Source organism: Channa argus, chromosome 15 (genome assembly GCF_033026475.1).
Source record: "Channa argus isolate prfri chromosome 15, Channa argus male v1.0, whole genome shotgun sequence".
Lineage (NCBI taxonomy): Eukaryota > Metazoa > Chordata > Actinopteri > Anabantiformes > Channidae > Channa > Channa argus.
The window spans coordinates 21452714-21479949 of NC_090211.1; the positions used below are offsets into that span (position 1 = coordinate 21452714).

Below are 27236 nucleotides of genomic sequence, written 5' to 3' on the forward strand. Positions count from 1 at the left end.
TTTGTTTTTTAATAGATTTAAGTGCATAGGAAGATGCAGAGTTCTGTTTTTAGCAGTTTTCTGAATATTGGGAGTGAGTTTGCTGAGCGAGCAGAGTTTGGTAGCTCGTTCCACCATCGTGGGATCATTGCGCTGAAGAGTTTTGCTTGATGTGTTCTGTGTGGTGCTGGGACCACCAGACGTCATTTGTTGGAAGACAGCAGCGGACGGGAAGGATTGAAGACTTGAATGATTGAGTTGAGGTAAACTGGAGCTGTTGAGTTAACCACCCTGTGAGCAAGAGACAGAGCTTTGAACCTGATGCGAGCAGCTACAGGAAGCCAGTGCAGAGATCTGAAGAGTGGTGTGACATGGATTCTTGCATGCAAATCTGCTGCCCCAGAGACTGAGGAGATGTGGTTCTTAAAGCTCAGTTGGTCGTCGATGATATCGACGATGATTAGTGGGGACAGTCACTGTAGCTCCAATGTTGATGCTGATGTTGTGTCATGTCGAAGGTCTGGGTGGGAAGACAAGGACTTTGGTCTTGGAAAGGTTGAGCTAAAGATGTCTCTCTCTCATCGAGCCAGAGATGTCTGAGAGAAAGGCAGAAATGGGTGATGAGACAGTGGAGTCATCTGGTGGAAAGGACATGTGTTATCAGCATAGCAGTGCATCAGCATCAGCATTGTAAACTTCAACGCGTTGTTGATGTGGTTACCAGTATCCACAACCAAACCTTTGCAGATGATGCAAAACGCAGCAGCTCGCCTCATTTTTAATCAGCCAAAACTGACTCATGTCACAGCACTCTTCAGATCTCTACATTGGCTTCCTGTAGCGGCTCCCATCAGGTTCAAAGCTCTGTCTCTTGCCTACAAATCTTTTTAGAGAACAAATGGAACATGCCATTGTCAGCGTGTAGGCTTTCTGTAACAGATCAAGGAGAAACAGGATTCAACACTGCTCACCGTCTGTAGCCAAAAATTGAATCAGGTAAGATCTTTCATTTTAGAACACTTCTGAAACACCAGTGGACTGAATGTCTCTGTAATTCCCCAAAACTCTCAAAACATAGTGAGACACCTTTTGGAGTAAAACCACCAGCTGGTCTTCAGCATCAGTTTCAGAATCTCCAAGTTACAACACTTGCATAACATACACGGTCAAAACGACACGTACAGCACATCATCAACACAACACAACTTTTAGTAGTCTAAAACGAGAACACTGGTTGGACATTTGACCACTATTCTTGGCAGACATTGTTGAGTTCAATCACATTTGTTGATTCTGTGGCACAGACCTGACTTGGATGGACAGTTTAAATATTGGAGGAGGCCATTCCAATAACCTGATTTATCCATTCCACAACCAGCTTTGTGTGCTTGGGGTCATTGTCCTGTACAAAGAACCACGTGTATTCAAGTTTCAACCATCTGTTGACCAATTCTGAGTATTCGTCCTTCATGATTTCATCTACTCTGTGCTATACACTGGGTCCACTGGCAGCAGAACAGGCTGAGAACATGATGCCACCACTACAGTGCAGACCTGTTCTGTGAGGGTTCCTGGGATGTTCCTGACCATCCAAACCAGTTTTCTCTCAGCTGAGTGAGACAGTCTTCTTCTACCACTTAGAAAACGGCCAAACCTCTCAATAGTTTGTATCTATGTACAATTATTTGAACTGATGATCTTGGAATCTGCAGTTGTGGACCTTCCTATTGTAAGTGTTGTGTTGGTCAGTTCAGTGAGTGCTGTCAAACTCATCCTCATTATGTGCACAGAAAAGACACCAGCTGTAGTCAATCATGATCACTAACAGGAAGTTTAGAGGCCAAATTTACTTAGTAAAGATGAATGTAGGACATAGGCCTGGAAGAAACAGTGATTTTCCAATTAATTGCAATTATTATATGTATGGAGCCCAGGAGGTAGCTCCATGCAAAGAAGCAAGTTATCTAGTGCTTTAACACACAGGACATCGTCTGAACCGCAGGCTTTTCCTCCATTCCACCTCCAGATTGGTTCATCAACTTTAACCTGCTGTTTGTGTAAAAGCCTCTATTTGTATAGGATCAGTTGTTGGAGGTGCACACGGCGCTTTGTCCAAAGACCAGTCGTTGGACAAATGGTTTCATCCCCTTACAGTTAAATAGCATTGTTTCTGAAGTAATGTCACTCTGTTGGCCATTTGGAGATTTTATCAAAAATGGCAAACTCTGTTCAGTGTGATCAGGTCTGGTCATCCACTCTGTTTACGTGCATGTACTTTCTGACATTGTAACTTATGCTCTGCTTTCTCTAGTTTCTATAGGCTGCAGAGCCAAAACATGCTCCATTTGCCTCGTCCAGCTAATTAGATTGCAGCTGTGACCATACCCTGCTTTGTGTTGCCTTATCCTCTGTTACACTGGTAACTTTGGACGTTTTACTTTAGCCATGTTGTGCTTCATTCATGTAATGGATGTTTATAAATGTACCATTCAGTGTCAGATTGGGAATTGTATATTCACAATGATGCAGGTTAGGAACATTTTCAGCCAATGATTGTACTTTTGGAGATTTAGCTTTCTTGTTTTTTTTGTTTGTTGAAAACTAACTTATTACAGTTAGCAGTAATTATGTTTTTACTAAACATGAATATTAGTCGTAGAAGCACAAAATGCCACAATGAATGGTGGAAATAAAGGTCCAGTCTTTTCTTTATTGTAAGCTTATCTACAGGCCTATTTCCTTTTGACTGTAATCACCGGCACCTTGCATGACAACCCGTGCTGCCAGAGTTTTGACCATATTTTTACTTTTTTTAAACAGCGTATCAATGACATCATCAAAGACATCACATATTGTACCTGCCTTTGAAGTTTCCCTAACCAGTTGTCAGGGAAACTGTTTTCTTGGCAGTTTAATGCAATTGGATGCGAGAGCAACAAGGTAATAAATGTTCAGTGTTTTATCATAGAACGACCTGTGGAGTTGATAGTTGGACCACCGGACACAGGTAAACGTAGCTCTACAAGGGGCTTATTTAGTCGCGACCTTGAGGACTTTCCACCAAGGCAGAAATGGAAGAGGGAGTTTGTAGCAGAAGAAAAAACTGCTAAGCTGCTGCTACACACAATTAAAGGACCCCGTTAGACTGAGACTTTAATTGAGCTCCTTGCTCCTTCTCAGTCTCCTAATGGTAACTTCTCGTTGATGCTCCACTTGGGTTTATTTTGGACTGGATACGACGAGCAGTGCAGACATGGCTTTTCTACACAGGACATTTCTACCTCTCTTCCTTCATTTCTGCCTCTTTAACTGCAGCGGTAAGTTAAACTAAGCCGAAGTCTCTCTAGAAATTTCTTCCAAGGTCAGTGACGGAGAATTTGAAGGAATAAACTGCGGTAAAGTGAGCTGCTGTTTGTTGGGACACGCTCAAGCCAACCTCCCTTAAAGTTTTGCTGTCTGAATCTCTCATTGGAGCCAATATAACGGAGATCCAGAAATTCTCCTCAAATCACAAACGGGGGTTGTTTTAAAATCACCGCCTGTCTTCATTTTATTAAATATCTTTGAGTAAAGTATATCACTGTGTTTGGTGAAGCCTTCTGCCACAGTTTTTTGAATTTTGTTAATAGGATTTTGCACATTTTGTGAGGCAAAGTCTGAGCAGTTTAGAACCTGTCTTGAGCATAAGTGAGTGACTCAGCAGGTTCAAAGCTGTCGTTGCCATGGTAACAGACACAGCTGAATCAGGTCATGTGATCAGCTTCAGAGCTGTGTCCAAACACTTTACCTGACAGATTTTCTCCCACATGAGACACAGTGGACACACACATACATACACACACACACACACACACACACACACACACACACACACACACAGTGATGGATATTGTCTGCTGAGCCCTGAGAACTGGAGTCTGGAGCTTAAGATGAAGTAGGTGTAGAGCGGCTCCCTCCTCCCGTATCACACAATGCTGCTGGTTATTAGTTTTGAACACATGTATAATTGTGTTTGACATTATGTCTGACCAACGGCAGGCATCTGCAAAGAAATAGGCCAAAGTGTTACTTCCTCAGGACAAAAGCTTTATTTGGACCTGAAATACATGTTTGTTGTGAAAAGTTGTAGATCTGTGAAATGTGTCATATGCTGCAGTGAAGGTGAACATGTTGTGACCCTTTGAATCTCATTGTGTCTACATGCACACAACAAGTTATGTTACTGGGAGAAATCAGACAACATTCCTATTATGCTGCACTATACGTATGAAAGCAGACACAGTTCATAAGTGTTTGTCATTGATAACACAAAAAGTACGCCATGTTGTCTGATTTGTGTTTGTTGAATGTTAACTCAACAAATAAATCATTTACTGATTAACAAGATCAAACATTCAACATCAAAATGAACAAAATCAAGATTATATTTTTTGTAAATATCAGCCAGCCATATGTCAAGTAAAGAATAAACTGGGCATATTTTCAGTGTAAATGGCCACTTACATAACACTTTTATCCAAAGCACTTTACAATGTTGATTCCCATTCACACTCACACAGCGATGGCAGTGGCTGCCATGCAAGGTGCTCACCGACCACTGGGAGCAACTTGAGGTTCAATGTCTTGCCCAAGGACACTATGACACATAGCTGAGAATGGGGATCGAACCACTGACCCTATGGTCTGTGGACGACTGTGATCACTCTGATAGTCTCTTTCAGAGCATCTCAGCGGGGGCTGTGAGGGGGGTGCTGGGGTTCGCTGTTTGATCCCAGTGAATTGGAGATGGCACACTCGCTCGACAGCTCACCTCATGTCTCACAGATGGTATGAAAGGAAAGAGATGCACAAACAGGCCTTGTTGTAGAATGAGCATTACATGAATGCTAATAAACCCTGATACAGACACAGGACAAACAATCAAAGAGTGAATGCTCACAATGACACATTCAGAGCAGTGGGTGTGTTTGTGATCTTGATTTAGGGCACAGTTCCTAATCATCATTAGGGAAACTGGATGTCAAGACAAGATCATGAACATCATATAACTGACACAAAGGCAAAGCAAGTCGCCTTTACAGCATCTGACTAGTCTGTGCTGTAGTTATCAAAGCATTAGACATCACCTTTTGAGGAAAAAATATAACTGGTTAAGTGACTAACACCAGCATTTGTACATGTACAGTAGCATGTAAAACATCAGAAAGACCGACTCTGTAATCAGCCAACTCAGTTGGTGCTTAAACAAATGACCCTGAGCTTTTTCACAATGAGTTTGTTACAAATAATATTCAGCATCAAACTGTGAGAAGGGACAGTGAAGGAGAGGAATCAGGGACTGTACTGACCTTTCCTGTTAATGAATGCAGGAAATCTAAAGCCAGATGTGAGCACAATTAGGATTGAGGGTCATAATCAGAATTAGATGTAGGTCAGGAACCAATGCTGAGTTCAAGTTACACTGAAATGTTTCTATTGTTTTGACGTTAATACTGTGGTTTACAAGGTTTGTGGCTCATAAATAATATGGGACCATGGTTCAGCACCTACACAAACTGTGAAATGGATTTATGTGCATGTCTATGTGTTTTTCAGCCTGGACAAAGGGGGAGCTGACAACACAGGAGACTGTTGAGGTTTACCTGGGTGACTCTGCTCAAATCCTCTGCCAGTATAACGTCACTGATGGGAACAATCAGCCCAGTGATTTATTTGTCCAGTGGTTTGTGGTGAGTATAACTGAAACTCTCTGACACAATTCAACTGCTCACTTCTTGTGTAGGTCTGCTGCTTAAAAGTCAGTAATTTGAATCATGGCCAGTGACCCACAACTGTAAGTGAATCATCAGGCTATTTAATTGCCTCCCTCATTGTCGACTCAACAGTAAAAAACGATAAAAAATGTTGAAAACATAAAATAAACCACAGACAAATCTAAGCTATAATGCAGCATAACAATAAAACCATTTTTTTATCAGAGAGAATTTATTTCCAATGGAAATTTTACATCAACATCAATGTTTGTCCTGCAGGCAGCTTTTGATTGTGTTCACTTTAATCATATTGTCAGGACAAAGGAGACACACAGGCTGTGTGAGTGAATAACTTTTCTATCAGTGTAGTGTTGAAGAATGTGTCATTCAGGGCTGAGCTCATAGAATCTATCAATCAATATCATATGTTATCCTAAAAGTGTAATCACAGAGTAATAACTATATATAATTATAGTATATTTATAAACAAAAGAAATGCGTATCGTGTCACTTCCTGTTTCTGCACGCTCTTGGGTTTCTACCAGACTGTTTACTGATTAATTGTAGCTGTTATTTTTACTTAAATAAGTGATTCCTTCACACAAGAATTAATACTTAGTCATAACATACGCTTGTATTACACAAGCACCTGCTTTTGCAAAACATAACCAGCTAAAGTTTACAAATTCCACATTTCACTTATATTAGCTTCGTTAGCTTAGCAGTTATCAATTAGCAATGGCTTCTCTGTCTCCCTCTGTTTCTCCTTCTCTCACTTGCTCGGTGTGTCTCATGTTCAGTTTTTCCTCTGCCTCCTTTAGTGATAATGGTTTATGTAACAAGTGTAAGGTTTTTGCAGCTTTGGAGTCGAGGCTCACGGAATTGGAAGCACGGCTCCGCACCATGGAAAACAACTCAGCTAGTCAGGCCCCGGTAGCTGGTGCGGGCCGACATAGCGTAGCCCCTGCTAGCTGTCCCCCGGCAGTTCCCTCTCTGGCCCCCTGCCAAATCTGACCAGTGACGACATGTACACCCGCATGTCGTCATTCAACCACTGGCTGGCCTAGGATGCAGAGATCCAGTCCTACACGCCTCTCTGCAGTGTCCTTACAACCGTCACCCCCCCACAACTCCCACATACCTATAGAGACTGTGTCTGTTCCCCGACCTAAATTACATAAAGTAAATATGACAACAAGAGGAGTTAATCATAATAACCTAATAAAAGTTAAGACTACTCCTCTTACAGAACAAAACCCCAAAACTATTAAATGTGGATTATTAAATATCAGATCTCTCTCTTCTAAATCTCTTAGTAAATGACTTAATAAGTGATCATCAATTCGATTTATTTTGTCTCACTGAAACTTGGTTGCAGCAGGAAGAATATGTCAGTTTAAATGAGTCAACCCCCCCAAGTCATATTAATTATCATGTTCCTAGAAGCACAGGTCGAGGTGGAGGAGTTGCAGCAATCTTCCATTGTAGCTTATAAATTAACCCTACACCTAAACATAGTTATAACTCATTTGAAAGCCTTCCTCTTAGCCTTTCACACCCAAACTGGAAAACTCAAAAACCACTATTATTTGTTATCGTGTACCGTCCTCCAGTCCCTTATTCAGAGTTTTTGATTGAATTTTCTGATTTTCTATCTGATTTAGTGCTTAGTACAGATAAAGTCATTATAGTGGGTGACTTTAACATTCATGTAGATGCTGACAGTAACTGCCTGAGCACTGCGTTTAATTCATTATTAGATTCAATTGTTTTTCCCAAAATGTAAATAAACCCACTCACTGTTTTAGTCACACGTTAGACCTTGTCCTTACGTATGGAATTGAAGCGGATAATTTAACCATATTTCCTCACAACTCTCTTCTGTCTGACCATTTTTTAATAACATTTGAATTTACAATAACAGACTATATAGCAGTTAGGGGAAAATTCAACTATAGCAGATGCTTAAGTGAAAAAGCTGTCAACAAATTTAAAGAAATTATTTCTTCATCATTTGCTTCACCATATGTTAATACAATGGAAAGTAGTTTCCTTAATGTTTCTCCTGCACAAGTAGATTATCTTGCTGACAATTCTGCAGCATCACTACATACATTACTCGATAGTGTTTCCCCTCTGAAAAAGAAGGCAGTAAACCAGCAGAGGTGATCTGCATGGTATAGTTCAGAAACACGCAACTTAAAACAGGCAACACGAAAGTTGGAAAGGAAGTGGCGTTCCAGAAATTTAGAAGAATCTCATTTAGCCGGGAAAAATAGTTTAAAAATGTACAAAAAAGCTCTCCGTGATGCCAGAACAGCATATTATTCATCATTAATAGAAGAAAACAAGAACAACCCCCGGTTTCTGTTCAGCACTGTAGCCAGGCTGACTAAGAGCCATAGTTCTGTTCAGCCTACTATTCCCTTAACTTTGAGCAGCAATGACTTCATGACCTTCTTTATGAATAAAATTGTAGCTATTAGAGAAAGAATTCACCAGATCCTCCCCCCAAAAATTACAGATAGATCTTCATGTACAGCAGTGCTAGAGTCATCGATAAGGCCCCAATCCCTGTTAGACTGCTTTTTACCCATAGATCTCTCTGAGCTAACTTCTATTATTACCTCATCTAAACCAACAACCTGTCTGCTAGACCCTATTCCAACTAAGCTGCTCAAGGAAGCTTTACCCTTACGTTCATATTAGATATCATCAATCTATCTTTCGAAACAGGCTATGTACCACAGGCTTATAAGGTAGCTGAAATTAAACCACTACTTAAAAAACCCTGTCTTGACCCAGGTGTGTTAGCCAATTACAGACCAATATCTAATCTCCCCTTTATTTCTAAAATAATTAAAAAAGTAGTCGCAAAACAATTATGTGATCACCTTCATAGGAATAATTTGTATGAAGACTTTCAGTCAGGATTTACAGTTCATCATAGTACAGAAACAGCACTGGTAAAAGTCACCAACGATCTTCTCATGGCCTCAGATACTGGACTCATCTCTATACTTGTTCTGTTAGATCTTAGTGCTGCGTTTGATACCATTGATCATAACATTTTATTACAGAGACTGGAACATGAAATTGGGATTAAAGGAACTGCACTAGGTTGGTTTAAATCCTATCTGTCTGATAGATTTCAATTTGTTCATGTTAATGATGAATCCTCCATGCACACAAAGGTTAGCTATGGAGTTCCACAAGGCTCTGTGTTAGGACCAATACTTTTTACTTTATATATGTCTCCTTCAGGCAACGTTATTAGAAAACACTCCATAAATTTCCACTGTTAATAAAGCTTCATGCCTACAAGACATAAAGGCCTGGATGTCCCACAATTTTTTACTTTTAAACTCAGACAAAACTGAAGTCATAGTATTTGGGCCCAAAAATCTCAGAGATATGATGTCCAACCATATTGTTACACTAGATGGCATAAGTCTGGCCTCCAGTACTACTACAAGGAACCTTGGAGTTATTTTTGATCAGGATCTGTCCTTTAACTCACATATATAACAAATCTCTAGAACAGCCTTCTTCCACCTACGGAACATTGCCAAAATTAGGAGCATCCTGTCTCAAAGTGATGCCGAAAAACTGGTCCATGCATTTGTTACCTCTAGGTTGGACTACTGTAATTCCCTACTTTCAGGATGCCCCAGTAACTCCCTAAAGAGCCTGCAATTAATCCAAAATGCTGCAGCAAGAGTGCTGACTGGAACTAGCAAGAGAGATCATATTTCACCTTCACTAGCTTCTCTCCATTGGCTTCCCATTAAATCTAGAATAGAATTTAAAACCCTGCTTCTTACATATAAAGCTCTGAATGGTCAGGCTCCATCATATATAGAAGACCTCATAGCACCATATCATCCCAGTAGACCACTTCGCTCTCAGAATGCAGGCCTACTTGTAGTTCCCAGAATTTCCAAAAGTAGAATGGGAGGTAGAGCCTTTAGCTATCAAGCTCCTCTCTTGTGGAACCAGCTCCCAGTTCAGATTCGGGAAGCAGACACACTCTCTACTTTTAAGTCTAGGCTTAAAACCTTCCTTTTTAATAAAGCATATAGTTAGTTATAGTTATGCTGCTATAGGCTTAGACTGCTGGGGGACCCACCCCCCAATGCACTGAGCTCCTTTCCTCCTCTTGACCATCTCTCCTCTCCTCTCATCCAGCAATTGTCACCACTGTATGTCATTAACTCTGTGTGTTCTCTCCCGTAGTTGTCTTTGTCCTCCTCTGTCCCCCTCTCTCTGTCCCTTTCTGCAGGTGTCCCCCGGCTTTGAAGCTGTGTGTCTTCCAGCGTGAAGCTACTGATCCTACCAATCTGCCCGATGTTTTGTTGTTGCTTTTGTTGCTCTGTTCTTTTCTCTCTCTCCTTTCCACTCACCCCAACCGGTCGAGGCAGACGGCCGTCCACCCTGAGCATGATTCTGCCGGAGGTTTCTTACGTTAAAGGGAGTTTTCCCTCTCCACTGTTGCCTATGGCTTGCTCCAGGGGGAATTGTTGGGTTCTCTTTATATATCTTTATAATCTTGACTTTATTCTGTAAAGTGCCCTGAGATGACTTTGTTGTGAATTGGCGCTATATAAATAAAGTTGAATTGAAGTTGAATTAAATGTATTAATAATAACTAATTGATGCCTTTATTGCTTTCAGCACCTTCAAAACTTGTTCCACATTCCATAATACCTAAAACAAAGACCTATTCTGGTGATGTTAGAAGAAATTATACAACTTTTGATTTAATATTCAGTTTGAGGGACATATGGGTCCCAGTGAAACATGGGACAGACATTAAGGACAAGTGCAAAAAAATAAATATATGCAAAAACCAAAATTATTTGAGAATTTGAGATTTTTAACAAGACGAAATGTGTCTGAATCAGACTGACTCAGCTGAGCGATGGCTCACATTGTATGTTTGTTTCACAGCAGCAGTCAGCTGGACACACATTTTACTCAGCATTTTACTCCATGATACACAGTTAAAGGTGATGTGTCAGCCTGACTACATGTCCTCTTTTCTCCAGAGACCTGACATCACGGGCTCATTGGAACCGATCTTCTACGGTGATGACAAAGAACAGGAAGTACTCGACAACACTGACTACAGTGATCGGATCAATGTGACTTTGGACCATCAGGAAACTCAACTCACCATCCAGAATGTCCAGCTCTCTGACAACAGGCAGTTTATCTGCCACGTGCAGGAGAAGGTCTTTGGGTTTGCTGTGGTCACGACCGATCTCAGAGTGTTTGGTAAGGAAACCCACCAAACATTAAATGGATTTCAGATTAGCTGTTGTTTAAAGGAACATTCCAATCTGTGAGATTTGTAATTATTCTTTTTCTAACTCAGCTCCTCCAGACGCCCCAGTGATCAAGGGTGTTATGACAGGAATATCTGTGACCAATGAGATGCCATCTAAGGTGGGCCTACTTAATCTTAGACACTGTTAGTCCCTGAAATCAAGTTTCCTGTACAGTGCTGCTAAAGATTGGCCAATGTGACTTTCCATCCAGGTTGCATCATGTGAGGTTCGTAACAGCTTCCCTGAGCCCAACATCACCTGGTACAAGAACAGCATGCCACTGATGTCCTCAGCAGGACGTAAGTGCAAAGTGTAGATGAGACACTGTGTCTGGGTCTCACCTGTATCACACTTTGAATTTTCTGTTAGCAATCGAAGCTGTTAATGTGAAGCATCAGTGTGTTTCTATTAAAGCCTGATAGCAGCTGTAGTCTTGCCAGGGTTGTAATCATGAGGACCAGATGTCTAGATCACCTAATTACCAGCTGACAGCGACAGAGAAACAGTTGGAATATGCACTTTGTGACCTCTACAGCAATAGGTGTCAGTTTCATAGAACTTCTGTCCATTGTTACACTAAACATCTGTATTGTGTTTGACAGATGCAAATGTGAGCAGAGATCCCAGAGGCTTTTTCTCCGTCCAGAGCACATTGGAGTATAAAGCGGTGAGGGAGGATGAAGATGCCTATTTCTCCTGTGAGGTCAGCTTCTTTGTCCCAGGAGGCGTCAGAACGTTGGAGTCCAACAGCGTCAACATCACTGTTTACTGTGAGTTAACGTTGAGCCTTTCTTGGAAATGACCTTGTAAAATGACTTTAGCAGCTCGCTGAATAAGCCTTCTTAATTTGAGTGTGTGTGTGTGTGTGTTTAGACCCTAGCACCAAGGTGGAGATGTGGAGGGAGTCGCCCCAGGGCTTGGTCAAAGAGGGGGATACAGTGGAGCTGCGTTGCCGTGGTGATGGCAACCCCCCTCCATCCTTCATTTTCCACAGAAAACAAGTAAGTTTCACAGTACGTGGTGTAATATCGGTTCGGCCTTGTCTGCCTCCATCTCTACTTTCAAATACCGTGGGTTTAGATATTGGGCCTAAATATATTGTCGGCCCACTGAATCCCCCTAATGGAGTCTGTTTCACCACATGATGAGTATCACATGCAGTGTGCAACATTAAAACTTGAAATCCAGTAAGGTTAGGGAAACTATTCTTTTTACACTCCCTGTCCCCTTGAGATTGTTGGCGTTAGCTAGTAACATTCCACAACATGGACAGAGATGACAACTTTCATTCATTTTTGAGCAGGACCAGGATGTGGACTTGGAGAGCAGTGGCCACGTGTTGATCCTGTCACCGGTGTCACGAAACCACAGCGGAATCTATCAGTGTCGCCCTCTGGACTCTGACGAATACGCAGACGTCAAAGGAGAAATTCAGCTCCCTGTGCACTGTGAGAAGTGGCCTCACACACACACACAAAGACTCCACCTCCATACTGATTGTCTCATGTGAAAGAAAGCGATAAATCCATTCCTACAGCATTTGATTTCCTTTTCTTTGCTGTTTGTTGTGTTCAGATTTGGACCCAGCTGTTGTGGTGCCAAAAGACTCAGAGGTGATGCTCAAAGGGGAAGATCTGACTGCAACCTGCAATGCCCTGTCCTCTCTGAAAACACACACTGTCTGGTACAAGGTATGTACACAGTAGACCAGAGACTGGATTGAAAATCTTACTGAAAACAGTAGAAAAGAAAAGGATAATGAATATGTTTAGATGATGTGAAAGCTAATAAATAGCTGCATTAGTGTGTGTGTTTATGGTTTACATGTGTGTAGGATGGGAAGCAGGTAGGCACGGGAAACACACTGCACCTGCAGGACGCCACCTATGGAACAACAGGACAGTACCATTGTGAGGTCTCTGCTCCCTCCTTCCCGGCCTTGCACAGCAGCGGCTCTGTTCACATCATTGTACGAGGTCAGTGGCCCCACACGGCTCCCTAGCTCAGCCACCTCCTCCTCTTTTTCTCACATTCCAAACCTACCATAAAAAGGTGAACTGGACCCTTTCAGGTCACTGGAGGGCTTTTCATGTGAAACATCTGTGCAGGAAGCGTTGACTTCCACTGACACTAGCTCAGCATTAAAGGAGAGTAGATATGAACTGGGATGTTTGAGGGTTAAGAATTTCAATTCTAAGGTGAGGTGAGGGCAAAGGGCTGAGGAAATGCTTTATGTCACTCAGCAAATATATGTGTGTGTGGGTGTGTCTAGGTGGTCCCCAGCTGGTTGGAGAGGATCAGGAAGTGCAGCTGGAGGAGGCAATAGGCAGGATGGTGAACCTGAGTTGTGAGGCTGAAGGCTCTCCACTGCCCAGCATCTCCTGGAACATCATCGGCACCCAGGTCACCAAGAAGGCTCACGACACAGCACTAACCTGCTTCTGTTAGAGGAGCTTTGTTTGTAGTCATGTCAATGGTGGGAGCAGTGTTTTTCATTGAAGCCCTCAAATTTCTCTCATGGTAGAGTCCGACTTCCAACTTACCCAGATTTGGGGGCTGATTCTAGTCATTGTAGAGTTTCCTGCTTTCTTCTTGTACATAGATCGTTTCTCTGTAGGTGCAGGAGCCATTATTTCTGAATGAATACAAAGAGAATACAAAGAGTGTCATTATTTAAGATGATGTTTGCTTTAAATTCAAATGAGATACGCAGCCTGATGGGATGAAAATTCCACTCACTTTCACTTCTCATGAAGAAACGTTTGTTCTGGTACAGATGCAAAGCTTTGCACCCAACTGTAGTTATACCAGCTGTGAAGAGCATTTCTATTGTGCCAATATAAAACACATGGTTTCTTCATCAACAAGGTGTGTTTGTGTCTCCACAGAACTGGAAGGAGGTGGTAAGAAAGTCGAACGAGTACGTGGCTCAGAGTGTGGTGTCAGTAAATGTCACCTCGGACATCAGAGCTCTTTGCAACGTTTGCAATGACGTGGGCACTGAAGTCAAAGCTTTCAACATTAAAGCCAGTAAGAGCTTCTCTCTCACTTTCCATGTATGAGTGGATGGATTATTAAAAAAGGGGCCATTTAGCGAGTGAACCATTAATCTTTATTCTCAGTTCTCTAGTGCAGGGAACAACCAGGTTTTGAATTGTTGAATTGATTTCATGTTATTCATTTTTCCATCATATTGGAAAAAAACAAACAAAATAGCACAACCACAGTAAAGTCAGAACATTGTGCTTCTGTATGTGTTTCACCAATTCTAAGTGTATGAAATCTGGAATAACCAGCAAAAGGTTTTTCATACAGCATTTGAGTTATTTTGGATTGAAAGTTTCAAAGCCTGTTTGAAAAGTTTTGGTCACTGTCGGGCTTTAATGGTACAGGCAGTAGAATGTGGCTTCTAACTAGGGACCAAACTAGCGATTGTACATTAGGGGATGAACTAGGAGACGTAGGGTGACCTCAATGCTCATTAAGGTTTAAACTGCTAAATCAAGTTTAAAGGCTCTGAAAACCAATTTTGTTAATCCTTTACTTGGACAAACTCTCACTCTCTAAGTGTTGTTTTTCTTCCTCACAGTTCCCAGTGTCACCACACCAGCTCCCTTCACTCCTGGTAAGAGTTTTGCCCTGACAGCTCTTTTGTCAGATGCCTTTTCCCCTTTCCCCTTTTATGTCCCGGAATTTTGAAAAAACAAAAATAAGCTGAATACATGTAGTGTTGATTCTCTCTTGAGAAATATTAATAAAATAAATGTTTGTTTGCTTGTCTAAATATCCACTGATGTCCTGAGGGGCTGAACCTCTTCCAGGTGTTACATGATCAGTTTGACTTAACTAAAAATACTTGTACAATCAGAGGAAACTAGTGTTTACTAGTGGAAAATCTAATAATCAATCATGTATAATAAAATATGTATGCGTGATAGAATAAATACCACAATCTTAGTTTTTAACAAATTCAAACATCTGATCTGAACAATAGAATTCAGGAAAAGGGGGCTGAAGTCATTGGGTGAGAGGCAGGGTACAGCCCGGACAGGTCTCCAGTCTGTCTCAGGGCCATCACAGAGAGACATACAGAGAAAGACCATCATCACAATCACATTCACTGCTACAGGTCATTTAGTCACCAATTAACCTAACATCATGTCTTTGGACTGTGGGAGAAAACTGGAGTAGCTGGAGGAATGTATGTATGTATGGATGTATTCAAAGATAAGCCAAAAAGTGCTCTACAAATAAAGAAACCAAACTATTTTATGTGGTTGGTACACAGTGAAGCAAAGGTCAAATCCTCTTAAACACCGCAGCTGTCAAAGTAGCAGCTCAGAGATGAGAACAATTGTTAGATGAAGTGAACTAACAGGATTTTCTTGCTCTCTGTGTTTGTGTGTTCATGCAGCTAAGGGCAGTGGGGTGATCATAGTAGTCATCATACTGTGTCTGCTGCTGCTGGCCATCAGCAGTGTCCTCTACTTCCTGTATAGGAAGGGAATTATCCCACCTGGACGCTCAGGGAATCTGGACATGTGAGTATTGTCTCTGCTACTCAGTACAGTAAATATGTATTAATCCTCAGAAAGAAAAAGAAAATGTCGTCATGTAGTCTTCAACAAATGCACTGTTAAATCCTGGGACTGTATCCAAAATGTTCAAATTATGAGTCAAGTGGACCTGGGAAGACTTATTGTGCCAATCCTTCTTTCTGTCAACAGCATCTCAGAGGAGACCGCCATAAATGACATTGTGATAGAGATGAAGAACATTGAAGATAATGAGGAATCTGTCGACCTAATGCTCATCAACAGAGACAGAAATGGCCCTGATGACCAGTTAGCTATTGTAGTGGATGAATAGTTCAGGATAAAACAGGAACCACAAACCACAAAAATGAGGCTGCAATGTTCATTATTCCCCAACAGACATGTTTACTTTTCTTGTGTTACACCAGTCGTGGGGCTACGTTGTGAGGTCAGACCTGAAGAAGGCACAAGAGAAATCTAAATGAATGGGGATGTGTAGTTTTGTGATTTGTCTCATAAATGTGCACCAGCTGCCAACATGCAGAAAACTAATATTTGCTCTTTGTAGAAATAATGCAATGTTCTGGGGCTGAAATTTAGAGATAAATACGTCTTTAATGCACTAGCAAAATGATTCAGGGGTCAAAGTTTCCTCATTTTCTCTTTCAGATAAGTTTGGCCAACTATTGGTTTGTTATTATTGTTTGTTATTATTATTGTTTATTGTTTTGATCCATAGGAGCAGGAGTTATTTCACATAACAGAGCTTGTAAGTAATGTGGTGTCAGTCTGATTTTAACAATGCTCACATTTGCAGCATTAACACTAATCACATGTTTTCTCTTTGTTTTAAGTTGGTAAATAATACATTATTTGCTTTAGTTTAAAACTTAATGTTGAAATTGTTCTTTTTCCAAAATGTGTGTAAATTCAGTAGAGTACATGTGATTTATTGATGCTTGTGTGTTTCTGCTTTGCAAGAAACTAAGGTCAAATAAAAATGTTTGATTTAAAGACAGGCTATTTCTTTTCTATTGACATTTGTCTCTAACGTATAAAAGAGTAGTTGGAATAGAAGCAGTAGGCCCCAAGCTGCCCTTCTCACTGCAAATCAATTCAAACATTTATTATCCATTTAGAATAAAGTGTTCAACCAACACTTTGAACAAATTACAGACATTAATTATGTGTAGAAGAATCTATTCTTCTAAGACCATTAAAGTCAAACAGTCATATTAATGTTGTGGATGATCAGCATATTGTATAAAGGAAGATGGTTATTTAGTGCATTTCAGAGGTGGTGTGAGATCACTTTTGTTCACTTTGGACTGAGAAATGCTCTTTCCACATTTCCAAAAATATTCTTCAAAATAATCTATAGATACAGTGAACAGAGATGCAGCATCCAATGGCTTTTAGTCATAATGGACAAACCACACAGATCCAATGAAGAAATAAAACGTGGCAGCAAATGAATGTGGAGTATTATTAAAATGTACACAGCAATAAAGTAATGAAGAGAACTTTTTAGTTCATATTGAAAAGGCTAATTATTATGTTATGTTATATATATTATACCACCTATGATATTCATCAGCAGACCAGCAGAGTTTACCAGTAACTGTGAGGATGAGTGTGTGGGAGACAGCAGACACTCTGGCACTGACCACAGGAAGGACTTGGGGACAGAGGTGGGACTGAAAGGATTCTTATGGATTTTTTTGGCCAACTGAATTAAATATTTCTGACGCACCACAAGCATTTACTAAGTGTAAAATGTAAAATATAAATCAAAGGAGCTTCTTAAAATGTTGGCTCAAATCAAAAATCTAATTCCTTCTATTAACAGTGTTTCATTTTATCTGGATGAATTATTGCATGTTGGGTAAACAGTTGTCCTTGTTTGGTTGATTTAGATTTGAAAAAGGTGGGTAGTTGTTTGAACTTCAAATATATGTCAGCTTCATTTCACTCTGTTGTATGAAATCTATTTGATTTCATTTGTTTTTTGCTCTGCTTGTTTCTGCTCTCCCCACTCACTCACCTGTTCCAAGTGCACCGTATGTTCAATCCCCTGCTGTCTCCAGCTACAATGCTCGATCTCCCCCCTTCTATCGCTCTGTAAACTGCAACCTGAACTCAGACTCCCCAACCTTTGAATCACCAATCATCTATTTCCACCATTATCAATAAACTATCTTATACCTTCCCCTTGTGTCTGTTCTTCTGGGTCCTATTACCTAAATTCACACTGTAACATACATACTGTTTTTTTTTTAGACTTTCAATGTTTATTATGACATTTTACAGAAACTCAATGTTTAAAAAAAAGAGCCTATGAAGAACAGAGAAATCAGGCAGCACCATAAGACCTTTATTGTAGCTGAACATTCACCAAAAAGTGCCTCAAACTAAATCTGTGATTATTCAGAAACCAGAAAAGCGATTAAAAAGTGTATTATAAGGCTGATGGCCTTGTGATTTGCTGAAAGTTTTGGATGGTTTCTCTGTGACAAAACAAGTCATGTTCATTTTATGGACTCCTACATTTTAGGAAAACTCATCTCTACCTCCACACTCACAGTCAATAACACGGGCAAAGTACTGATTGTGAAGCCAAAGTCTGATGTTCTGTAGGCTCATTCCTCTCTGCCATCATTTGCTTTCATCTAAAAATGTCAGGATCCCCGAGTTCACTTCCTCCCTCAGGACTCTTATTTTGCAGCCACTTCCTGTAATACTTCCGGTAATCGGTTTCACCTGCTCTCATCACTTTGCTTATATACCTCCTCAGTTCCCTCACCGAGCTGTCACATTGTCTGCGTGATCACCGCGACTTTCCAGCCTTCATGAGAGTTCATCGTTGCGATCCACGGTGCGTGTGTTGACCTGACTCCGCCTGCCGCTCTGTGTTAGGGAGTAACGGCTCCATATTGACTCTCTCTGGTGCCGACTATCTAAATGACGCTAAGGATTGTGAGTACTGCTAAGGTTTCATCACGGACCCTTGTAACCATGCCAACCAAAGGGAATGTTTTCCATGTCATGTCCATGTTTGATTCACGTGCATAAGTGTTTGTCTCTCCATGTGATTTCCTACCTGTGAAGCTCAGACTGATGTTTATTGAATCAAGCATCACGGACTTCTTCAGTGTTACCAAGTATTAATATTCACTCAAAGGGGATTTGGGGGTTTTTGAATATTGTTTCACTAAGGTTTGTGGAGTTCCCTCCACGTGAGGGATTGAAGATCCACCACGGCTCCGTTCCACGCACACACTGCCAGGACCATACTCCACCCCTCCCCGTAAGATCCCTAACTTCCCTCCAGACTCAGCTCGTCTCCCTCATAGACTGGAGATCAGCGCCATCCAGCGAGACGTAGGGCAACATCATCATCATCATCATCATCATCCTGCTTTGCCAACAATAACACTCTTTAATAAACTTAATTCAAACTGAGAAGTTCTCAAGCACCTTATTGGGTTCTGAAGTCTGTGAACCTTTTTTTTTTTTTTTTTTAAAGATGAATGTATTTTTTAGTGATTAGTGACATGTAGCATATGTAGTTAGTTTGGGTTTTATTCCTAAAGATGTTGGTATCATGTTAACTGTGAGGTTGGTGCTTTGGGAGGAGTGTTGCCTCCCAATGCAAGTTTAACTTTACCATGATCATATAGACAGAGCTGAAAAGCTTTTGTTTGTAGGGTCTGATCAGTGGGTGAGTATCAGTGCAGCCTTATCTCTGTCTCTTTGTTGAAAGCTGACATTTAGAGCAGCTACATTTAGCAGATGCTTTTATCCAAAGCGACTTACAAGTGAGGTACAAGGCAGCAAAAATCTAAATCAAGGAAAAAAACATCAAAGCAAAGTCCTATCAGAAAAGTTCACATTTCACGAGATGCAAGTGTTAGAGCAACTACGAGACATAATACACCCCCGTCTCACACACATACACACACACACATTTTCTTGACCTCTTCTTTGAAGCCATTCACATCAAAAAATGGTCAAATTCAGTGGTCTTTGTCCCCAAATACACATCTGAGTGACCACTCAATGTGGGTGGAGTTTGTCTACGAGAACTGAGAAGGTTCCTGTCAAAAGTCAACACCTGCATTCTCACACTTCAAAGATGAAGTCAAGAGTGTGTGTGAGTGTGAGACAGCGGTGTATTATGTCTCATCGTTGCAAAGAAACAAATAGTATTTGATTTTTCTGACTGTTTTTAGCTTGTATTTTGTCACTGGGTCAAATTGACCCGAACAGTATCTTTGTAACATGAACATGTACGAGGGTTAGAAATATGTGAACTGAAGCATTTTTATTTTGATTGATTACACTAAAAAAGCCAAGCAGGAAAGTTTCAAAGTGAAAAAATACTTTTAAGTATTATTTTAAATTCTTAACTTTAAAACGGGTCAATTTGACCATGAACAGAAGAGATGTCTCATTTTAATTTATCCACATCACGCCATAAACAAAAAAAATCCAAATATAAAATACAATTTTTAAATTTTTTATCAATTGCATATAAAACTATTGTAATTTATATGTAGGTCTTATGCTTATGACTTATGCTCATTGAACCCTGATCTGTGAACAGTAAAGAACATCATTGAACTAAATATTGATTGAAATGGTTAGTAATGGAGTTATTGATGAGATATATTCATATTCATATTCATTCATATTCAGATATATTCAGATATTCATAGACCTACACTTAAAGGATCTATCTTTTTTATTCTCTTTGATAAAACAGAATATGCAGCACTGTCTGCAATAAGTTTGTTTCAGTGAGAATTGACAACATGATCAGGTCAACTTACAATATTAAAAATGTTTAAGCTTTTCTTTAAATATCGCTTTGCTTCCTCTTCTCCTCTGGCACATCTCATTTCAGCTGTCAATCAAAGCAGTTTATAATAATAATAATAATAATAATAATAATAATAATAATTATTCATTTTATTTATAAAGCGCTTTACATTTGCTAACAAATCTCAAAGTGCTACACAAGCGGATTAAGACCAGGAATAAAACATAAAACATGTAAAGCCTACAAAACATATAAAACATAGAATAGCACAGCATTAAAGTAAAAAGTAATGATCATTTTAAAATGATCACTTTAAAATGCTTTTCTAAACAAAAAAGTCTTTAACTGTTTTTTGAAACAGTCCACAGTCTGTGGTGCCCTCAGGTTCTCAGGCAAGATAACAAGATGCACCTTTTTAATATCCTAAAAGAACAAGACTAACAGAGGAAAAGCTTTATATCTGCTGACATAAAGGGGCCTGGCTTTGTGACCTATACAGCTACTATGATTTAAAATGCCTCAATGCTGAGGAGCTGCAATATTATTATTCAATTAACATGTAGTTTTCCAGCTCTTAATTGAGATTATTACTTAAAAACTATCAGATGTGATTCCAGGTAGTTATTATTGTTACCCATGTGATTTTGGCCATTTAATAAAAAATATATTTTGTTGTTTGTGGTTGTTACTTTAATGTGTTCTCACCATTTTATTTTTCTTATGTTCATACAGCCAGTTTAAATTATTAAATGATGTAAAAGAATGATTTTATTACATTTGTATCAATTTTGCAACATTCCGATTAAACTTTTGGTGACGTAAGAAACGCAAAGAATGCTGAAACTGTTACATGACTGATAAGCTGCCTTTGAATAGAAAGATACTTCGATTCTAGTTCCTGCGGGTTTCTGGTAAGTTCAAGTAAAGAAGCCACTTTGGTGTGATACGACGAGCAACGCGGACATGGCTTTCCTGAAAAGAACATTTGTGGTTTTTCTCCTCATCTATATGGGTGAGTTAAACAAAGTCCTGTTTTCCAGTACTTAAGGAATATATGAAGATTTTTCAATTAGATTGTATTTAGATTGTATTTTGTATGACAAACATGTCTTAACAGAATATTAAGAAAATTAAGCATAATTCCAGTAAAAACATTGCATTGCTGAAATATTGTCTGTGCTGATTATTCTAATTCAGTAACTATCAAGGTCCTGATATTTGAATGCTCAAAAAAAAAAGGAACGGTTGGCCGAGCACAGGCCAGAAAATGATTGTTTGTGAGGAGGGCTGACAGGGTGGTGGGGGGGGAGCAGCAGGGTGGCAGCTGGACTCTTAAAACACCAAGGTCTCGGTCTTGCAAAGTGGTTTTCTTCATATTTAAAACACTTATTCAAAAGTAAATGTCTATGTTTGTGCTCTTGTTCTTTTGTGTCCCTCAGTATTTGCCAACACTAAACTGTGACAGTTTCCAACATAATACATCTGTAAAGTGCAGCTAAAGTTAACCCATATTAATAGAAGATAGTTTTTAATTGTAGTCCTAAAGACTAAACCGAGCTTAAGTTCCACTTTTGAGGAGCTTGATAATTCCACCTTCAGATGATTTGTACTCACAGATACATTATTTCATGACATTAAAAATTCAGCAGTAAAGTGACACTTTTTCTTAGACTGTGATGACAAATCCATGGGCTGCTATAAGAAGTTACAGTCGAGGGAGGGATCAGGGACTGTACTGACCTTTCCTGTTAATGAATGCAGGGAATCTAAAGCCAGATGTGAGCACAATTAGGATTGAGGGTCATAATCAGAATTAGATGTAGGTCAGGAAGAACCAATGCTGACTGTGTAGTGGATTTATGTGCATGTCTATGTGTTTTTCAGCCTGGACAAAGGTGGAGCTGACAACACAGGAGACTGTTGAGGTTTACCTGGGTGACTCTGCTCAAATCCTCTGCCAGTATAACGTCACTGATGGGAACAATCAGCCCAGTGATTTATTTGTCCAGTGGTTTGTGGTGAGTATAACTGAAACTCTCTGACACAATTCAACTGCTCACTTCTTGTGTAGGTCTGCTGCTTAAAAGTCAGTAATTTGAATCATGGCCAGTGACCCACAACTGTAATTGAATCATCAGGCTATTTAATTGCCTCCCTCATTGTCGACGCAACAGTAAAAAAGGATAAAAAATGTTGAAAACATAAAATAAACCACAGACAAATCTAAGCTATAATGCAGCATAACAATAAAACCATTTTTTTATAAGAGAGAATTTATTTCCAATGGAAATTTTACATCAACATCAATGTTTGTCCTGCAGGCAGCTTTTGATTGTGTTCACTTTAATCATATTGTCAGGACAAAGGAGACACACAGGCTGTGTGAGTGAATAACTTTTCTATCAGTGTAGTGTTGAAGAATGTGTCATTCAGGGCTGAGCTCATAGAATCTATCAATCAATATCGTATGTTATGACTCAGCTGAGCGATGGCTCACATTGTATGTTTGTTTCACAGCAGCAGTCAGCTGGACACACATTTTACTCAGCATTTTACTCCATGATACACAGTTAAAGGTGATGTGTCAGCCTGACTACATGTCCTCTTTTCTGCAGACATCTGACATAAGGGTCTCTCGGAAACTGATCTTCTACGGTGATGACAAAAAACAGAAAGTAGTCGACAACACTGACTACAGTGATCGGATCAATGTGACTTTGGACCATCAGGAAGCTCAACTCACCATCCAGAATGTCCAGCTCTCTGACAACAGGCAGTTTATCTGCCACGTGCAGGAGAAGGTCTTTGGGTTTGCTGTGGTCACGACCGATCTCAGAGTGTTTGGTAAGGAAACCCACCAAACATTAAATGGATTTCAAAATAGCTGTTGTTTAAAGGAACATTCCAATCTGTAAGATTTGTAATTATTCTTTTTCTAACTCAGCTCCTCCAGACGCCCCAGTGATCAAGGATGTTATGACAGGAATATCTGTGACCAATGAGATGCCATCTAAGGTGGGCCTACTTAATCTTAGACACTGTTAGTCCCTGAAATCAAGTTTCCTGTACAGTGCTGCTAAAGATTGGCCAATGTGACTTTCCATCCAGGTTGCATCATGTGAGGTTCGTAACAGCTTCCCTGAGCCCAACATCACCTGGTACAAGAACAGCATGCCACTGATGTCCTCAGCAGGACGTAAGTGCAAAGTGTAGATGAGACACTGTGTCTGGGTCTCACCTGTATCACACTTTGAATTTTCTGTTAGCAATCGAAGCTGTTAATGTGAAGCATCAGTGTGTTTCTATTAAAGCCTGATAGCAGCTGTAGTCTTGCCAGGGTTGTAATCATGAGGACCAGATGTCTAGATCACCAAATTACCAGCTGACAGCGACAGAGAAACAGTTGGAATATGCACTTTGTGACCTCTACAGCAATAGGTGTCAGTTTCATAGAACTTCTGTCCATTGTTACACTAAACATCTGTATTGTGTTTGACAGATGCAAATGTGAGCAGAGATCCCAGAGGCTTTTTCTCCGTCCAGAGCACATTGGAGTATAAAGCGGTGAGGGAGGATGAAGATGCCTATTTCTCCTGTGAGGTCAGCTTCTTTGTCCCAGGAGGCGTCAGAACGTTGGAGTCCAACAGCGTCAACATCACTGTTTACTGTGAGTTAACGTTGAGCCTTTCTTGGAAATGACCTTGTAAAATGACTTTAGCAGCTCGCTGAATAAGCCTTCTTAATTTGAGTGTGTGTGTGTGTGTGTTTAGACCCTAGCACCAAGGTGGAGATGTGGAGGGAGTCGCCCCAGGGCTTGGTCAAAGAGGGGGATACAGTGGAGCTGCGTTGCCATGGTGACGGCAACCCCCCTCCATCCTTCATTTTCCACAGAAAACAAGTAAGTTTCACAGTACGTGGTGTAATATCGGTTCGGCCTTGTCTGCCTCCATCTCTACTTTCAAATACCGTGGGTTTAGATATTGGGCCTAAATATATTGTCGGCCCACTGAATCCCCCTAATGGAGTCTGTTGGGAATTGCAGCTGCATTGTTTCACCACATGATGAGTATCACATGCAGTGTGCAACATTAAAACTTGAAATCCAGTAAGGTTAGGGAAACTATTCTTTTTACACTCCCTGTCCCCTTGAGATTGTTGGCGTTAGCTAGTAACATTCCACAACATGGACAGAGATGACAACTTTCATTCATTTTTGAGCAGGACCAGGATGTGGACTTGGAGAGCAGTGGCCACGTGTTGATCCTGTCACCGGTGTCACGAAACCACAGCGGAATCTATCAGTGTCGCCCTCTGGACTCTGACGAATACGCAGACGTCAAAGGAGAAATTCAGCTCCCTGTGCACTGTGAGAAGTGGCCTCACACACACACACAAAGACTCCACCTCCATACTGATTGTCTCATGTGAAAGAAAGCGATAAATCCATTCCTACAGCATTTGATTTCCTTTTCTTTGCTGTTTGTTGTGTTCAGATTTGGACCCAGCTGTTGTGGTGCCAAAAGACTCAGAGGTGATGCTCAAAGGGGAAGATCTGACTGCAACCTGCAATGCCCTGTCCTCTCTGAAAACACACACTGTCTGGTACAAGGTATGTACACAGTAGACCAGAGACTGGATTGAAAATCTTACTGAAAACAGTAGAAAAGAAAAGGATAATGAATATGTTTAGATGATGTGAAAGCTAATAAATAGCTGCATTAGTGTGTGTGTTTATGGTTTACATGTGTGTAGGATGGGAAGCAGGTAGGCACGGGAAACACACTGCACCTGCAGGACGCCACCTATGGAACAACAGGACAGTACCATTGTGAGGTCTCTGCTCCCTCCTTCCCGGCCTTGCACAGCAGCGGCTCTGTTCACATCATTGTACGAGGTCAGTGGCCCCACACGGCTCCCTAGCTCAGCCACCTCCTCCTCTTTTTCTCACATTCCAAACCTACCATAAAAAGGTGAACTGGACCCTTTCAGGTCACTGGAGGGCTTTTCATGTGAAACATCTGTGCAGGAAGCGTTGACTTCCACTGACACTAGCTCAGCATTAAAGGAGAGTAGATATGAACTGGGATGTTTGAGGGTTAAGAATTTCAATTCTAAGGTGAGGTGAGGGCAAAGGGCTGAGGAAATGCTTTATGTCACTCAGCAAATATATGTGTGTGTGGGTGTGTCTAGGTGGTCCCCAGCTGGTTGGAGAGGATCAGGAAGTGCAGCTGGAGGAGGCAATAGGCAGGATGGTGAACCTGAGTTGTGAGGCTGAAGGCTCTCCACTGCCCAGCATCTCCTGGAACATCATCGGCACCCAGGTCACCAAGAAGGCTCACGACACAGCACTAACCTGCTTCTGTTAGAGGAGCTTTGTTTGTAGTCATGTCAATGGTGGGAGCAGTGTTTTTCATTGAAGCCCTCAAATTTCTCTCATGGTAGAGTCCGACTTCCAACTTACCCAGATTTGGGGGCTGATTCTAGTCATTGTAGAGTTTCCTGCTTTCTTCTTGTACATAGATCGTTTCTCTGTAGGTGCAGGAGCCATTATTTCTGAATGAATACAAAGAGAATACAAAGAGTGTCATTATTTAAGATGATGTTTGCTTTAAATTCAAATGAGATACGCAGCCTGATGGGATGAAAATTCCACTCACTTTCACTTCTCATGAAGAAACGTTTGTTCTGGTACAGATGCAAAGCTTTGCACCCAACTGTAGTTATACCAGCTGTGAAGAGCATTTCTATTGTGCCAATATAAAACACATGGTTTCTTCATCAACAAGGTGTGTTTGTGTCTCCACAGAACTGGAAGGAGGTGGTAAGAAAGTCGAACGAGTACGTGGCTCAGAGTGTGGTGTCAGTAAATGTCACCTCGGACATCAGAGCTCTTTGCAACGTTTGCAATGACGTGGGCACTGAAGTCAAAGCTTTCAACATTAAAGCCAGTAAGAGCTTCTCTCTCACTTTCCATGTATGAGTGGATGGATTATTAAAAAAGGGGCCATTTAGCGAGTGAACCATTAATCTTTATTCTCAGTTCTCTAGTGCAGGGAACAACCAGGTTTTGAATTGTTGAATTGATTTCATGTTATTCATTTTTCCATCATATTGGAAAAAAACAAACAAAATAGCACAACCACAGTAAAGTCAGAACATTGTGCTTCTGTATGTGTTTCACCAATTCTAAGTGTATGAAATCTGGAATAACCAGCAAAAGGTTTTTCATACAGCATTTGAGTTATTTTGGATTGAAAGTTTCAAAGCCTGTTTGAAAAGTTTTGGTCACTGTCGGGCTTTAATGGTACAGGCAGTAGAATGTGGCTTCTAACTAGGGACCAAACTAGCGATTGTACATTAGGGGATGAACTAGGAGACGTAGGGTGACCTCAATGCTCATTAAGGTTTAAACTGCTAAATCAAGTTTAAAGGCTCTGAAAACCAATTTTGTTAATCCTTTACTTGGACAAACTCTCACTCTCTAAGTGTTGTTTTTCTTCCTCACAGTTCCCAGTGTCACCACACCAGCTCCCTTCACTCCTGGTAAGAGTTTTGCCCTGACAGCTCTTTTGTCAGATGCCTTTTCCCCTTTCCCCTTTTATGTCCCGGAATTTTGAAAAAACAAAAATAAGCTGAATACATGTAGTGTTGATTCTCTCTTGAGAAATATTAATAAAATAAATGTTTGTTTGCTTGTCTAAATATCCACTGATGTCCTGAGGGGCTGAACCTCTTCCAGGTGTTACATGATCAGTTTGACTTAACTAAAAATACTTGTACAATCAGAGGAAACTAGTGTTTACTAGTGGAAAATCTA

The 27236-nt window shown here is 40.6% G+C and overlaps 2 protein-coding genes across 2 annotated transcripts; both read left to right on the forward strand.

Annotated features, from left to right (window-relative positions):
* Positions 1-3232: 3232 nt before the first annotated feature.
* Positions 3233-16580, forward strand: LOC137100639 (cell surface glycoprotein MUC18-like). The gene is made up of 15 exons (XM_067478538.1): positions 3233-3296; positions 5575-5708; positions 10781-11009; positions 11110-11180; positions 11274-11361; positions 11665-11832; positions 11936-12063; positions 12366-12510; positions 12638-12753; positions 12897-13038; positions 13335-13465; positions 13951-14092; positions 14652-14687; positions 15477-15603; positions 15790-16580. The coding sequence occupies exons 1-15, from the start codon at positions 3233-3235 to the stop codon at positions 15929-15931; spliced, it is 1863 nt and encodes a 620-aa protein (XP_067334639.1). The 3' UTR covers positions 15932-16580.
* A 4802-nt stretch (positions 16581-21382) lies between these two features.
* Positions 21383-27036, forward strand: LOC137100152 (cell surface glycoprotein MUC18-like). Its single transcript, XM_067477786.1, has 13 exons — positions 21383-21431; positions 22304-22437; positions 23035-23263; positions 23364-23434; positions 23528-23615; positions 23919-24086; positions 24190-24317; positions 24641-24785; positions 24913-25028; positions 25172-25313; positions 25610-25780; positions 26206-26367; positions 26927-27036. The coding sequence occupies exons 1-13, from the start codon at positions 21383-21385 to the stop codon at positions 27034-27036; spliced, it is 1713 nt and encodes a 570-aa protein (XP_067333887.1).
* Positions 27037-27236: the final 200 nt, after the last annotated feature.

What these genes read in the sequence shown, in the direction of transcription:
- LOC137100639 (XM_067478538.1), top strand. Translation starts at nt 3,233, where the DNA reads ATGGCTTTTCTACACAGGACATTTCTACCTCTCTTCCTTCATTTCTGC. An exon ending in CTGCCTCTTTAACTGCAGCG is followed by an intron (nt 3,297 to 5,574) that starts GTAAGTTAAACT and finishes TGTGTTTTTCAG; the next exon opens with CCTGGACAAAGGGGGAGCTG. An exon ending in CGTCAACATCACTGTTTACT is followed by an intron (nt 11,833 to 11,935) that starts GTGAGTTAACGT and finishes GTGTGTGTTTAG; the next exon opens with ACCCTAGCACCAAGGTGGAG.
- LOC137100152 (XM_067477786.1), top strand. Translation starts at nt 21,383, where the DNA reads ATGGCTTTCCTGAAAAGAACATTTGTGGTTTTTCTCCTCATCTATATG. An exon ending in TTTTCTCCTCATCTATATGG is followed by an intron (nt 21,432 to 22,303) that starts GTGAGTTAAACA and finishes TGTGTTTTTCAG; the next exon opens with CCTGGACAAAGGTGGAGCTG. An exon ending in TATTTGTCCAGTGGTTTGTG is followed by an intron (nt 22,438 to 23,034) that starts GTGAGTATAACT and finishes TCTTTTCTGCAG; the next exon opens with ACATCTGACATAAGGGTCTC.